Source organism: Pygocentrus nattereri, chromosome 25, assembly GCF_015220715.1.
Source record: "Pygocentrus nattereri isolate fPygNat1 chromosome 25, fPygNat1.pri, whole genome shotgun sequence".
Taxonomy (NCBI): domain Eukaryota; kingdom Metazoa; phylum Chordata; class Actinopteri; order Characiformes; family Serrasalmidae; genus Pygocentrus; species Pygocentrus nattereri.
The window spans coordinates 8,247,738-8,264,214 of NC_051235.1; the positions used below are offsets into that span (position 1 = coordinate 8,247,738).

A 16,477-nucleotide genomic window follows, 5' to 3' on the forward strand; every position below is an offset into this window, starting at 1 on the left:
GAAAAAGATTATACATATTACTCCAACCCACATAAAACACACTCAAGAATCGACTATATATTTATGAATAGCTGGGAACTACATAGGGTAATAGAATGTAAAATTGGAACAGCTGATATATCAGATCATAACACTGTACATCTAGATGTACACTTAGGTAACAGGCAGAAAAACACTACCTGGAGGTTAAATGTAGGTATTTTAAACGACAAAACAATAATTGATCAAATTAAAATAGAAATTAGAAGATATATTGAGGAAAATGACACAGGGGAAACAGAACCAACAATTTTATGGGATGCGCTCAAGGCCGTTATTCGAGGGAAATTGATAGCGATTACGTCACGTCTTAAAAAACTTAAACAAGCAACATATTTTAGCCTGATTGAGAAATTAAGAACTTTAGAAATACAATATCAGAATACTCGTCAAACACAATTTCTACAACAAAAGAGGGCCACACAACAAGAAATAGATAATATTCTAAGAGAAGAGGTAGAGAAAAAAACTAAGATTCCTAAAACAGACATATTATGAGGCAGGGGCCAGGGCTACCAAGCTATTGGCACGACGGATACGTAAACAAAAGAATGCAAATACAATATATAAGATCAAGGACTCTCATTCCAGTCAGCATTTGTATAATCCAATGGAAATTGAGAATGTGTTTAAGGAATATTATAAAACTTTATATACACAACCACTTGCTTCTAGCGAAATTATGATAAGACAATTCCTCAACTCTCTAGATCTACCGTCCATTGGTGAAATACAAAATGAACAACTTATGGCCACTATTACTCAAAAAGAAATATATGAAGCTATATCCAGACAAATCCCCAGGTAATGATGGCTTTCCAGCAGAGTGGTACAGAACATTTAAAGAAGAATTAACCCCTCTACTAGTTTCTTCTTTTAATTGGACGCTTAAAAAAGGGCAACTGCCACCATCTTGGAAGGATGCAATAATATCATTAATTCCCAAGGAAGGCAAGGATCCAGAATATTGTAGTAATTACCGCCCTATTTCAGTTCTTAATGTGGACTACAAGATATATACCTCTATTATAGCAAAAAGATATATGACTTTTCTGCCAGAGCTAATTAATGAAGATCAAACAGGTTTTATTATAGGTCGCCAAACACAAGACAATATTAGGAGAACTCTACATATTATTGACTCAGTGCAAAAGACTGGGATGAGCGCTATAATGATAAGCCTCGATGCCGAGAAGGCTTTTGATAGTGTGAATTGGGGTTTTCTATATTTAGTGTTAGAACGATTTGGATTTAGTAAAGATTCAATTAAGTGTATCAAAACTTTATATCAAAATCCAACGGCCAGGATAAAATTTAATGGTAGTCTAACAGAAAGGATAACGCTCACAAGAGGTACTCGGCAGGGATGCGGCTTGTCACCGCTCCTATTCTCCATATATATTGAACCATTAGCGCAAGTTATACGTCAGAGTAAAGACCCACAGGGAATTACTATAAAAGGACAAAAGCATATTGTCAGCCTATTTGCGGATGATATCATAGTTTACTTAAGGAACCCTAATGCATGCTTCCCAAACCTGATGGAATTACCGAGTATATATGGAAAACATTCAGGTTACAAAATAAATGTTCACAAAACACAAATCTTGGCCTTCAACTATACGCCCTCTCAAGAAATCCAAAAGATGTTCCAACTGAAATGGGAAGCAAAAACAATAAAATACCTTGGTGTGTTTTTAACAAGAAATCTCTCCCAGCTTTTCAAAACAAACTACAACCAGATCCATGTACAGATCAAGAGAGATTTGGAAAACTGGTCCTTACTACCTCTGGATTTTAGTTCTAGAATTGAAATAATTCAAATGAATGTAGTTCCCAGACTTTTATACCTGTTTCACTCACTTCCTATTAAAATACCCCAAGAAAGTTTCAACATTTGGGATAAAATGATTTCCAGATTCATCTGGAATGGAAAAAAGCCTAGAATAAATTACTCCACTTTACAGTTGCCCAGGGAAAGGGGTGGGGTGTCACTGCCAAATCTTAAAGACTATTTCCAGGCAGCCCAACTGGGACCATTACTTAAATGGTGTGACGAAAATTATTATGCACGGTGGAAAGACATAGAGAAGACTGTATGGCAATTTCCAATCCAGTCCCTTCTTGGTAATATGAAACTTACAAAGACACTACAAGATTCAATAGACTGTATTAGTATTCATACATTAGATATGTGGTTTGATTTTATCAAACGACACAAATTAGGTAGACACATAAAACTATTAAGTTGGTTTGCCTACGATGAGAGATTCAAACCAAGCTTAATAGATCATAGCTTCAGACAGTGGGCAACAAAGGGCGTGACAGCAGTCTGTACAATGTTAAAAATGGACATCTAATTAGTTTCCAGGAATTAAAAAAGAGGTATGGCCTGGGGGATAGAGATTTCTTTAGATATTACAAATAAGGAACTATTTTATAAATGAGTTACAAGGTGAGCAAATTTCAAAGTCTCTTAATGCAGTCATCGATGCTGTTGTAAAAACATATAGTGGAACAAAACTAAGGGCAACATCTCATCTCTATCATAGCCTGAGAGAATGTAATGCCTCCTCCACTGTATATATAAAAGTTAAATGAGAAAAGGAACTTAACATCAATATTACAGAGGAAGAGTGGGCTAAAATGTGCAGGGTGCCACACACTACTACTAATTCAAGAATATGGAAAGAATTTGGGTGGAAAAATCGGACTCGATATTTTATAACACCCGAAATAAAGAGTAAACAAATTGGGCAACATCAACCATGTTGGAGACTCTGTACAAATATGGTGGCCAATCACGCTCATGTCTTCTGGGAATGTGATAAACTACATTCTTTCTGGGAGAAAATAAATGAGGGCATCAAGGACATTTTGGGCTACCCAATACCCAAAGAATGCAAAGTTATGTATCTTGGTGATATAAATAACTATGTTTTAGACAGTGATAGGTATTTAACAAAGATTTTGCTGATAGCAAGCAACAAAGCAATAACGCGAAATTGGGGCAAATCGGACCCCCCCACTTTTGAACAATGGGTAGAAATTGTTAGAGAAATTTATGTATTGGAAAAAATGACTTACCAGCTTCGACTGAGGGGAATAATTTTTGATAATAACTGGAGCAAATGGACAGTATATGCCATCACAGAAACGAACAAGGATGAATAAACTGGAATAAAAGAACTGTTAAACATACTGTAATCTTTAACACACAATCTTTCGACTTTCGGCAACCTGGGTGGATTTAATATTTTTATACTCTTATTTTGTTATGACATTATTACTGTTATCTTTTTTTGTTGTTGTTATTATTTATATATTATTTTATTTATCTTATTATTATTTATTTATTTTTTTCCCTTTCTTTCTTCCGTTAAGGACACAGAGATCTTTAGTACTATGGATGGGGTTATAATTATCATTTGTATTTGTGTCTTTAATTCTTTAAAGTGTTTTTTGTGCATATTGTGAAAAAAAATCTAAATAAACACTTAAGTATCAAAAAAAAAAAAAAAGAAAATGCATAATTAGGCCTGATTAGTTGGATTTAGTGAGGTGCAGTGTGTGAAATACTGAATAAGAATCACTGGACCGAGAGCTCCGGATGCCTGTTTTCAAATGTGACACTACCAGTGCATTGTGTCTGCCACAAAATATTGTGATATGCACTGTGTATCATAAAAAAGTATTGCGATATTTTTGCCATATCGCCCACTCCAGTTGCTTATATTATTACTTTGTTTACTATGATAGTTATTGTCCAAATAATAGAACATATGGTGATGTACATTTACGTCTGTATTGCCAAACACTGCTACAATGTGATCTTTTGTGCTTTAATTAGTACGATTGGTAAATTAACTATGGAAAAATAGTCAAATGGATTCACAGAGGTTAACTGTATGCCCTTGAATCTTACATACCAGTGCACTGGAAGGGGAACTTCTGGGGAAGTAAATCTTGATGATGACCATCTCAAGTGGTTTAATGTGAAATGCACCAGTCTAGAGAAGCTCACTAAGTCAGAACTGCTTACAGTGGTGGTGATAGGAACCAGACGTCTAAAAAGTTGAAAGGCTCTCTCCAGGAAAGTTATTACATGAAATGGTCATGAGACATGAGAGAGGTACTTCTTGGGTATCAATATCAATGGATGTGCATGTATAAGTTCCAGTCATTTTGCATGTACCTTGTAGACACAGTGACCCCGGGTTCCTATCATGCTTTATCTACAATGCACCATTTCACATCGCAACACTTTGAATGGCTCTGTTTCCACCTCAGTGACCGAATTACGTATTACGACACTGCACACCTGCTTATATATCTTCCTGACCCTGTTTCATTTCCTGTTCTGTCTTTTGTAACCTTTATAGCAGTGCTGGAGGCCTTGCTTTGCACCTGCAGAAGCCACGGCAGCAGCTTTCACATCTCTGCAGCCATCCTCTTTTCTGACTGCCTTCAATTCCAGAAAGTGAAACAGCTCCCTGATTGAAGGTGGGAATATTGAAATTGAAGAGACTTCCGGTCAGACAGGTACTTTCGTTATTGCACGCTGAAATTTTATCATTGCCGATTACTCTCCTGTACAGACGTCAGAATGGTTTGCACATCCTATATGGGGCTGTTGCTATCAATCACATTTGTTATAGAGTAAATAACAAAGTTTCCATTAACAGAATAAACTGACCAATAACAATCTCAACAAGTGGCAATCTTTGCTTCTCTGCAGCAGTATGAGAATTTTAAATATGCATTAATATGCAAATGACCAACTAATCACTGCTGATCCAGTCAAATTTTATTTAATGATTTTTTAAATTGAAAAAACTCAACTTGTCTATACTACAGTTTCCATATGGTTAGCAGACCCTTGATTGTCCAGTGCAGAGTTGCTGTGGCTTCAGAGCACGCTTTGGCTCCCATGATGCTTTGTTCATGCTTAGCTGACATCAATGAGTGCGAACTGCTTCACTTTGGCCATTAAGCTGATCAGCTTGTCAACCAATCATCACATGGTGGTAAGGTTTGCTGTAGAAAATCGGAAAGATAGCGTTGTTTTCTTTGGTTTTTAAAGGAATACATCCTTTTGTTTTCCAAAAATGAAAAGGGGGTTTATCTAACTGTATGTCGCTCTGGATAAGAGCCTCTGCCAAATGCTGTAAATGTCATGTTGTTGATATAGTGGGAGACGGGTCATTCTACATACACGTCCACTTTTATCTATCCATAGGAGTCACTGGTGTTACTGATCGTCACTGGTGTTTCACATAAGAAACGTTCACGTTTTAAAAAACGGCTGCTACGGCGTATCAAACATGATGTCAAACATGGACTCTCCACCAAAATATGCAATTTAATCCATCTGTATTCTATTTTTTCACGGTTACCAAAGAATAAAAAGTGGGTCACACCACTGACTGAAACTTTTGGTGAAAAGAGAGTCTCTGAAAAGAGACTCAGCACGCTTTTCTTCATAGATCTTCAGAAAACAGGTCAAAGTAAGTCAAGGGACGTCATCAGTGTGACTTCTATTTCAAAATAAGAGATTTTTCGTTACGCAGTATCAGCATTAGTGATACGACTCCTGGGGACCACAATTTTCGTTAGACTTATTTGGCATTTGTTTTCTTTTGTCATATAAATGATATATTTCATAGTCATGTATTGATTTTTGCAGTGAAAATTGCAGAAAAATGTGTTTTTTACCTCAAAATATGGCCTCATCCTTTACACGCGACAGTGAGGATGAGCTCTTCTGTGGGGCTTGAAATTCAAGATAATTGATTTAAAACCAATACCACTACATTTATTTTAAAATATGAATCAATGGTAATCCTACCATGTTTTTCAAGTGTAAATGCTAGGGACACAAAAATGGATGTTTCCATAGAATGACAGAAACAGAAAGTGGCCAGGCTCCCCTTTAAAATCTTTCCTGGCTCTGATCCCCCCCAACCCCCCTTTCTAACAGCGCCACCTATTGGTCAGCTCCCACACCGCTAATCAGTGGGCCCCTCTAAAATATAAACCAGCAGAATGTAATATACCTTTCATGTGCCTTGTGCTGGCATTTTGTGTTTTCCTGTTGCGTGTCCCCATGATTGGCCAGACAGGGGCGCACCGGGGTATAAGAGTTCGCGAAGCCACCATCTTGGGAGACGTTTAGGGCTTTTCTCCCCTCTGACTTGACCTGGACGAACACCTGTGCAGACCAGCCAGGCACTCTTCACTTCTGCTGTTAAAACTGTGACTGATTATGCTTTGAAAGCTGGGTGAAAGTAGGGGACAGGTGCCGTGTTGTTTTGGTTACCTTCTCCTGTTTGAGGTAGGGAGTTAGGGTAGCCTATATGCCTTTTGTTTCTTTTGTTTTTAGTTTAGTAAGTTTGAAATCATGAATTTTGTTATTTTGGCTAATGCTTGTCCCTGAAGCCATCAACCCAGCTTGTTTGAGCTTCTGAAGAAAATAAACCTGTCATTTTCTGGGCTAAATGGTGTTCGGTGTCTGGTCTGGCTCTGGGTAGAGAGCCCACTCTCATTGTCTGTTACGGCCTGGCCCTAGACTGGGTGGTAACAGATTATTTAGCTGTTCAGACACAGAACAGAAATTTACCAAGTCAGAATTTAAAATACCGTCATTATTTTTAAATACCGTGCAATACCATGCAACCCAACCCTGCACTGAGTTTACTCTTCCTTTTTCCACCCAGTTTATTTTTGTTTTTGCAGTGCTGTACTAGTACGTCTCCCTGCGTAGCTTATGCACCCTAGTTTGCTGATTCTGTAACTTGTGTAAGGTTTTCAGCCAGTGATGACCTTATGTTGCTGTCTGAGACCAACGAAGTTTGTGCTGACCCACTGACATTTTCCACATCCTTTCTGCTGACTCCATGGCTGTACTTGAACCACAAGAGTCATCCAAGCACACTCATACTCCCTGGCCTTTTCTCTTTCCTTGCTCCATCTTTCACCTCACATGCAAGATAATCTGCCGCTATAACTTCAAAGCCCACCACCAAACCTATAATTATGTCAATCCACACACCACCTCCACACAGTGAAACGAAGCTTCTTTTATCTTACCATGTGCCTTCCAAAGACATTCTGGTGTTCAAGATAGCATCTTGTATCCACCTTCAACACCCCTGCTAAATGCGGATCACTGTCAAAAGAATGCCTCCCTGACCTACGCAAGGCCTCTGTCCTCGCTCTGCCACTGAAATTATAAACAAAAGACAAACTGCAGTCTTAAATCTGTTGTATGTGTGCTGCTGCGAGTCACCCTGTAAAGCCTTAAACAGCAATTTCAAAGTCAGAGGCGTCAGGTCAGATTTGATGGGATTTAGCACCATGTCATTACATATTAACGCCACAGGCACAGACTCAAAAAGAAGACTCGGCTCGATGTTTAGGTCTTAAAGGCAAAATAAACATTTCACGGATGAAGATATGATGACAGTAGTAGATAGTTCACTTACATACTTTCGCTTAGGGAAGGGCTCCAAAACACAACTGATGTTGCATGTAATTACACATTTCCACCAGAGAGGTCTCCAAAACCCCACAACTTAAATCACATTTGACCAGAATAAGTTTCACATAAGGAGGTGGGTTAAGGTCATCTTTACCAGCGTTTTTAGGCCCATTTAAATCTGCCATGACAGCAATTTTTAACAACTGTGTGTTCCTACATCAGTATGGATTCCACTATTACTGTTTCACTATTAAGCTATTAATAATTCATTATATTAAGTCCATGCAAATCAACTGGTCAGTAAAAAGTCTATGATATTCTGGGGAAAAAGAAGTTTCTTAAGTATGGAGGTACTCAAAGAAGCAATTCCCAAACTAAAGAATTCCCAAACTAATTCCAATGTTGACGACACTTTGTATTCACAAGACAGCCAGACAGACGGCTATGGTGAACAGATGATGTTTAACACTTTTCTGGATAGTCGGTGCATAAAACGAATAGCCACTCCCCCCTCGGTCATTTATACCAACAGTTCTTATCCCATGCGAATTGGTCATAAACATTACCAACATCCTCTGTAAGCTGGCTTTATCTAATCCCACCCAAATAGGGTTTTACACAGCATTTAAATGTTCGTTATATACAATATGCAATATACACATCAAATACACAATAAAAAATCTCTCTCTGACAATCCAGTCATGTCTTGTTACGCCCTGAGCTGTGAAGAAGGAACGCTCTACATGCCTCAGTGATATGTCTGTCTCTTATTTCATAATTAGTATTTCTGCCAACTGCTCTTGTACCCACTGGAAACAGAATGCTGTCATTAAACTGCAATCAATCAAATCACAATCAAGTTCTGCTGCTCACGGCAGCACGGCCCAATACAAACACCACAATACATTAGCTATCCAATTACATGCAACTGGATCATCAGCTTAAAATACAAGTAAGCATAGTTTTGATGTAAAAAAAAAAATAAAGCCATGGCCATGTGATTGGCTGATGAGCTATTTGTGTTAACAAGCAACTGTACCTAATAAAGTGGCCAGTGAGTGTATCTTCTATAACGCTCAGCCCACTGCTCTCTGGATGCCAGATCATGCTGTTAGGGTCTCAAGGTAGACAATTCCAAAATTAAAAATCACATTTGACTTCCCGTCACATTTAAATACCATAAGCCATGTTTTCAATATCACCCGCCTCCTCTCCCGTTTCGGCTTTTATGATGCAGAAATACAAGTCCAAGTCTGGTCTTGTGGTCTTGTCTGCATCACATCTTGATTACTGCAACTCTTTTTTGCAGGTTTCCCCCTCGAAGCCTTCGACTAACCGTAATACATCCAAATCTCTGCTCACATACCAGAGAATCTGCTTATACCTCCCCCTTTCAACCACTTCGCTGGCGTCCAGTTACAGCCTCTATCCAGTTCAGCTCTAGTCCCATTTAAAGCATTCCATGAACTTTCCCCTTCCACCTCCTCTGAACTTCTCCTCCCTCACATACCAACCCATTGAGTCCATTAATACAGGCCTTCTTAGAAATCCCTCTAATGAAGTTCTCCAAAGCTGGAGATCTTTCAGTGACACTACCCCAAAGGCTGGAATGCACAACCTCCAAGACTGCACAGGCCTTGCCTTATTCAAGCCAAACCTTTTTTCCGTGCCCTCATCCTTATGGTCCCGACATGCTTTTCTTATTGTAAGCATGATGAACCCTGAAGAAGCTGTCTCAGTAACTGAGATATGGTGTTAGAGTAGCTGAACCTGAGAGCCTATTCCTGTTCCAAGAAGTGTGATATTGGATGTAAGCCACTGTGACGCTGAAAAGGAGAAATGAGAAATGGGGCATTTCAAGCGTATCATTTAGTGGGGAAATTTGAGCACCTGGCAATGTCCTGATGAGACACAATGAGAGCACCACACAGTGGGGAAAAACAAGCTTTCGCCTGCAATCTGACCCTCACTTACAGAGAAAGAGCTCTATCCTATCAAACCCTGAATCGAGCAGTAGACCTTTTTAGTAGTCTTTTCGAAAGCAGCAGTCAATACATAATAGCACCCAGCTACACCAGAGATGGCTATAGCTCAAATAAACAAATATTACTCATCGCCGCCCTCTAAACAAGCGACAACATCATATTGGGAATTTGGGGCAGTCGTGGGCTGGAGGTTAGGGATCTGGCCCTGTGACCGAAAGGTTGCCGGTTCAATCCCCAGCGCCGACAGTCCATGACTGAGGTGTCCTTGAGCAAGACACCTAACCCCCAACTGCTCCCCGGGCGCCGTGGATAGGGCTGCCCACCGCTCCGGGCAAGTGTGTGTGTGGTGTTTCACTTGCATGGATGGGTTAAATGCGGAGATGGAATTTCCCCGGTTGTGGGATCAAAACAGTATCACTTAAGCTTAAACTTAAACGACTCAGCACACAGGTTTAATGCTCTTTAGCATGAATTTGCCTCAAACTGATTCAAATGCACGCAATTCTATCCTGTTTGTTGTGCCATAAACATCCAATAATGGAACCACATAACTGTAAAATTAAGCTGAGGTCATTGTGATCAGGTGATTATGTGATAATTGTGACAGGCTCATTGAGGAGCTTTCACTCTGTTCTGACTAAGTAACATGAAACTCGGGTTACTCGTCAGGTACAATGGCGTGAAAGTATGTCACGGGGGAAAGCTTAATCCAAGAGACTGGCTTGTTATTCTGACCTGTCCATTCCACCTGAAGTGGTGCATAAGTTACATTCTGCTGAATTTAGATGGTACAGATTTCTGCAACATTAAGTGGTTAAGATGTAAAGAGTCTTTCAGGGTGGTTCCATGTGAAATGCCTCTGCTAGAGCAACTTGTGACTCTTAATTATTCCCAATGGTGGCGTCAGGAACCAGACGTCTGAAGCATTTAATGCCACTAAAATGCAGGGCACTGTTAAGGAGAAACAGTCCTCATTTTGTTACCATCATTCATATTGCATATAAAACGCAGAAGACAGGTGCACCAGGTTTTCTGGAGTAATAAAGTGGCTATATTTGAATTTGTTGTGTATAGTGCTATACAGAAGCTTTTAGGTTCAAAAATGGTTCCATCCAGCAACAAAAAAGTAGTATAGCTATTATTATGATATCAAGCTTGTAGAAGAACCTATTTAGAACAGTTTTCAGGAAGGTTCACACAGAACACATTAGAGCACATCTACAACACACTCACTATCAATCTGAAGAACCATTTTACCATGTAAAGAACTATTTAAACATGAAATGATTCTATACAGAACTCATGATTCCAAATAGAACCACTGTTATTACTAAAGAACCCTTGAGGAACCTTCTTTAATAAGTGCCGCTCTGCCAATCTCTTGATCGTCAGAGCATCTAAATGAATGGCACTCAGGCTGAGACATAAAATAACAGACTACCCTAAAATCTGGAATCAGAAGGTTTAGAGAACCCACAGATTTGTGGGGCTTTGAGTTTGTTGGAAATGACAAATTCCTGACGTTCCAAATATCTGAAAGTCAGACAGAAGTTGTGATACTATTTTAATCCCACAAACGGGGAAATTCCACCTCCGCATTTACCCATCCGTGAAGTGAAGCACCACATACACACTAGTGAATACACACACACACTAGGGGCCGGTGAGCACATTTGCCCAGAGCGGTGGGCAGCCCTATCCACGGCGCAGCTGGGGGTTAGGTGTCTTGCTCAAGGACACCTCAGTCACGGACTGTCGACACTGGGGATCAAACCGGCGACCTTCTCGTCACAGGGCCAGTTCCCTGACCTCCAGCCCACAACTGCCCCCTGTTTTAAGGACAATATAACAGAGTGTCATCCCGGCGAGGAAAACACCTCACTGCAGAAATAAACATAACATACCAGACCTGAACCGATGACTTATGTGCTCATTCAGCCACAAACATCCATTTAGCTTGTAAAGCCCAGTAGAGTCTCAGTAGAGACTTGTTTCTGACCACCAGGCTCAAGACCCAATATATATCCTGAGAAGAGACATATTACTGTAAACACTGCAGCGCGGGACTTTTTAAAAACTGTGACCCTTTCATTCAAATGTGTATGTTATACAGATAAGGGATCCTCGCCACTTAAAGGGGAATTCCACCAACGTTTCAAAAACTCCACCTAATTAAATGACTGAGGTGTAAGCAAAGTCATTCAAAGTGCTTTGATATGAAAGTCTCAGCGCTAAAGAAACCTGCAGAAGCAGTATTGTTCACAACAGTGATGATAGGAACCAGACGTCTGAAGAGTTGAATGCCTCCATAAGCCCACTCATAGGAATGTATTACATGAAACGTTAGATATATGCTGCCTGATGCCTGGCGTACTGTTTTATGATAGTTTTGAGGAAAAGTATTGCATTTTAATCCAGTTATTTAATCCAGACATGGCGGAGGGGTGCATGCAGGGCGTTGTAGGGCAAGAAAGCTTAGTTTTTGAGATTTATGACTATTTTACCATCACCAACAGCACATAGTGGTTGGGATAGTGTAGCGGTTAACACCTCTGCCTTCTACACTGTAGGCTGGGGTTCAAACCCCCTACACTACACCACTAAGAGTCCTTGGGCAAGACTCCTAACACCACCTTGGCCTACCTGTGTAAAAATGATCAAACTGTAAGTCGCTCTGGATAAGAGCGCCAGCCGAATGCCGTAAATGTAAACATAGATCACTGGTGGTTCTGGATAGTAAATAAACATTGTTTGGAACTATATTGTCTTATAACTGCCTGTACCCATCCGCAGTGAAAAATTAACGTGTTTTAGAGCAAGATCAGGTGAGTAGTTGCTCTGGAAGAGAGCACCTCACACTAAGTCACTTTAAATGACTGTTTAGATCTGATTCCCTTCACGTTTTGAAGAACTCATTTATTCGCATTTAAAACGCGCCATCTGCCGGCGGTAATATGTAACTGCCGCACCATTTAAGGTGGAACGGAAAAATTCTATTAAGAAGCCGGCTTCAGCCTTGGCGTGAATACTGAAGGTATTAAAGAAAGGTGTTTGTTTTATCTTCTCACCAGAGGACTGTGGTAATCTTTGTTGTTGCTGACGGTGAGCTAACGATAAGGCTAACTGCGTACAGGTATAAGTGTACTTACAGGTACCCACAGGTAGCTCACCTATAAGTGAAAGACGTTTCCAGAGCACTGTGGAAATCTGTTGGTCCTAATAACGAGAAGGCTAACCTCTTTAACCAGGTCAACGTCCACTACCTCAAGTGTTCACATGCCTCATAACTGTCGGACACCTCGCTCAGTAACGTCCTTCACTCCTGCTGAGCTGAGTGGCTGTAAACAGACGGCAGTTTCAGTAGGAATCACCACAACTGAATGTGGGTGACGGCTAGAATGACCTGAAGCACAAAAGCAGAAGAATTAGCTCACTAGCTGGACATTTAACGCACTTTCTGCTCGACCCTTTGCCCTCATATTCCTTCTGCTAATGAATGGAGAGTCTGTCTTTTCCAGAGTCGCCCGTGTTTGCGGTGGAGGAGAAAGACAAACTGAGTCAGGAGAGACTTTGACCCACCAGCTTTGTGGCTCAGACACGGCTTCTGCTCTCATGTACTGCCGTAGTGTCGGTATGAATGAGACGAAACTCACCCCAGCTATGATTTTCATTTTACTGGACGTCCCGTTTTTAGCGGCGTTGCCGTGTTTCTGGGTCCGTCCTGCCCCGAGCAGAGTGGCTGCATGGCCGGGCGCCCGCTCATCTCCCTCGGCCACTTCCATCGTTAGTCACTCTCTACAGCAGCTGTAATGAGTGCAGCACGTCTGGCTCTGAAGCGAACACTTCCAGGCTCTGTCAGCGTTGCTGTTCGCAAAGTTTGAGAGACCACCCTCCTCTCATGACGTCTCCAGGCTGCATTAGAGGGTACGATTACAGCTCACAGCCCCCGCAGCTTAAAGCTTTGATTCATTCCAGCGTAATTCTGAGCTGACCGGACAGCGTTTGATAGATTAGATCTATTGTTTGGCTCTTTCGTTCAAAGTTTGCTTTCTAAATGGCAGAAGAACCATTTAAAACCTCGAACCATCTCAAATAAAAGCCCGGTGCCTCATATGTCTACGCAAATAATCACTTCTTTGCACTTTAAAGGAGCCGCTGACATAGCGCCCCCTTGTGGTCGTACAGTTAATGTGTTTTACAGTATAGCAGTGTGACAGTACACTGTAAAAAAATAGTATCTGGGGGTGAAATGGTCTTAAATCTAGCCGATATATCTAATGTTCCTCATGTTGAGCTTCATGTTGTTGTAATGAGAATTTTTAACTTATTTCGAGACATAATTTACTTCTTTTAAATCATTGTAGTAAAATTAGCTCGATATATTGGCAACATAGTGATAATTTTACTTGATAAAATTACTTAAAAAATATGATGCATAATCTAAATAATGAATTTTAAAAATCTCAACATAAATATATCGACTGGCTTTTAGGTCATTTCCCTTGCCAAGATATCATTTTTTTTAGAGTAGCAGGGGATTTTATTTTGAAATAATTTATTTTGTGTTTTATTTTGCTCTTCTCATACAGCCATGACCTTATATATGAATAAACATGTGTGTAGGCCTGTTTCGCCTCACTAAGCCGTGTTCATTTTTGCTTTTATCTGTTTCTGGTAACGTTTTATTGATTTTACAACATTAATCTAATTTAGTGCTCACACTTTTAATCTATTTAATCTAACTTAGTGCTCACACTTTTAATCTATTTAATCTAACTTAGTGCTCACACTTTTAACTTTGATAATGTGGTCAACAACGGGATGTGGTTGGATAGTGTAGTGGTTAACACCTCTGCCTTCTGTGCTGTAAACCGAGGTTCAAGCACCCTATACTATACCAATAGGAGTCCTTGGGCAAGACTCCTAACACTACCTTGGCCTACCTGTGTAAAAATGATCAAGTTGTAAGTCAATCTGGATAAGAGTGTCTGCCAAATGCCATAAATGTAAAATGTTATTTAGTCAAAGCACATTTGTGTAGATCCCTTACCATACTCTGCTGGACACCAGCCCTCCAGGACAGGAGTTGTGCACCCCTGCCCTAGAATATGTTCACGTCTACCTGCTAAATTCTTTCTTCACAAACAAACTTTCTCAAACTCTCAACCAATGCGGTGTCTCTTCTTCACTGAATTCACATCAATTCTCTGATGCTTGTGTCTTGTAGAAACTAAGAAAAGCGGTAGATTTATGAATGAATAAAATCGATATTTAAGATCACATGATGAGACTAGGGAGGGGCAATATGATGATATTTTATCATTAGTGTGATAAATGATGCCACAATATGTACTTAAAGAACACTGACTAACTATGTTTCTTTACAAAGTGAGCATAATTAGGCCTGTTTAATTTAGTTGGTGCAGTGTAGTTTGTAAAACATCAAATAAAACATTGCAGTTGTAGATTTATTAATACGATTTAGGATTTTATAGGATATTATAGGGTTTTATATGTGGCAATACATGTTCTATTTTGTCTGTTCCAAATGACAGGATCTCAGACACACTGATCATGAAAATGTCTTGAAATATCGTGAAATAATATTTTTGCCATATTGCCCATCCCTATATGAAAAGATAGGTCAGAATTTCAGCTTTTATTTCCTGATATTTATACCTAGATTTGTTAAATGTAGAGCGTGGCATGCGCCCATGTGGTTAGACCCACCCATATTTCAAGTGAGCAAAAATACCGGAACGTGTCACTGAGAGATATTTCTTTTCGCCCAGGTGTGCCCTGTTAAAAGGCTTGTTACATTTAATAGCTTGGAATATCTACTCTTGATCAGAGCCTTGGATTTCTGCGTTTGTTCTGAGGTCAACAGTTCGGAATGAACTGGTTGTTCCTAACAACCAGACATCAAACAGTTGGGCCATGGAAAACAACAGCAGCTGATGACAGAAACACTGTGAGCTGTGAAGAAAAACTCCCGAAAGCATTAGTCACTGACATCACCAACAACCTTCACAGGGCATGAGTGAAGGTATCACACGCTAGCGTTTGAAGATGATGCGAAGATGCGAACCACTCATCAGCAGCAAGAGAGCCTGATGGTAGCAACAAAAAATACTGAGATTAAGAGACCCTTATTAGTCCCACAACAGGGAAATTTCACCTCCGCATTTAACCCATCCATGAAGTGAAACACCACATACACACTAGTGAGCACACACACACTAGGGGGCAGTGAGCGCACTTGCCCGGAGCGGTGGGCAGCCCAATCTGCAGCGCCCGGGGAGCAGTTGGGGGTTAGGTGTCTTGCTCAAGGACACCTCAGTCACGTGCTGTCGGCTCTGGGGATCGAACCGGCAGCACATGACTGAGGTGTCCTTGAGCAAGACACCTAACCCCCAACTTCTCCCCAGGCGATCTCCTCATATTCATCCTTCGAACTCAAACAAAAATGTCTTCAGTGTATAGCAAAAACAAAAGAAGTAGCTTTGTCGTTCCCGTACTTATGGGTGAGATGTACACTTTACACAAAAAAACTATGTAAAAATAACAATTGCCTGTAAATTTTCTGTAAAATTAACATAGTTCCATCACTCGTTTAATGGCAAAACTTCTGTTAAATAACCTTACATATTCTGTGTATATACAGAACAATTTGCATACTTCTTATATGGAACATTCCATCATTTTACAGTTTTGTCCATAGCAAATAAGTTTCCTTCAACTCAAAAGAGAAAATAATCTGCATCCTCCACTAGAACCCAACTATATATCACTCAGCTGATATCAGCAATGATTGAGAACCCACAGATTTAGTGGTGTCAACAAAAATATTGCTGATAACTATTGATGATGAAAATGGCTATTAGAGCAAAGCCTTATGATTTTACCTACTGAGAGCTCAGTTAGCAGCCTGCTACTTTATGGTGAGTAAAACAAAAGCATGTGAAAAGCCCCT

At 40.1% G+C, this 16,477-nt stretch overlaps 1 protein-coding gene across 1 annotated transcript in view; it reads right to left on the reverse strand.

Moving 5' to 3' along the window:
- Positions 1-13,597, reverse strand: part of enpp1 (ectonucleotide pyrophosphatase/phosphodiesterase 1) — an 86,693-nt gene extending 73,096 nt beyond the window's left edge. Inside the window, exon 1 of the mRNA XM_017694607.2 lies at positions 13,158-13,597. Coding sequence (XP_017550096.2) covers positions 13,158-13,286 — 129 coding nt within the window. The 5' untranslated portion in view covers positions 13,287-13,597. The remainder of the gene's footprint in view (positions 1-13,157) is intronic.
- Positions 13,598-16,477: the final 2,880 nt, after the last annotated feature.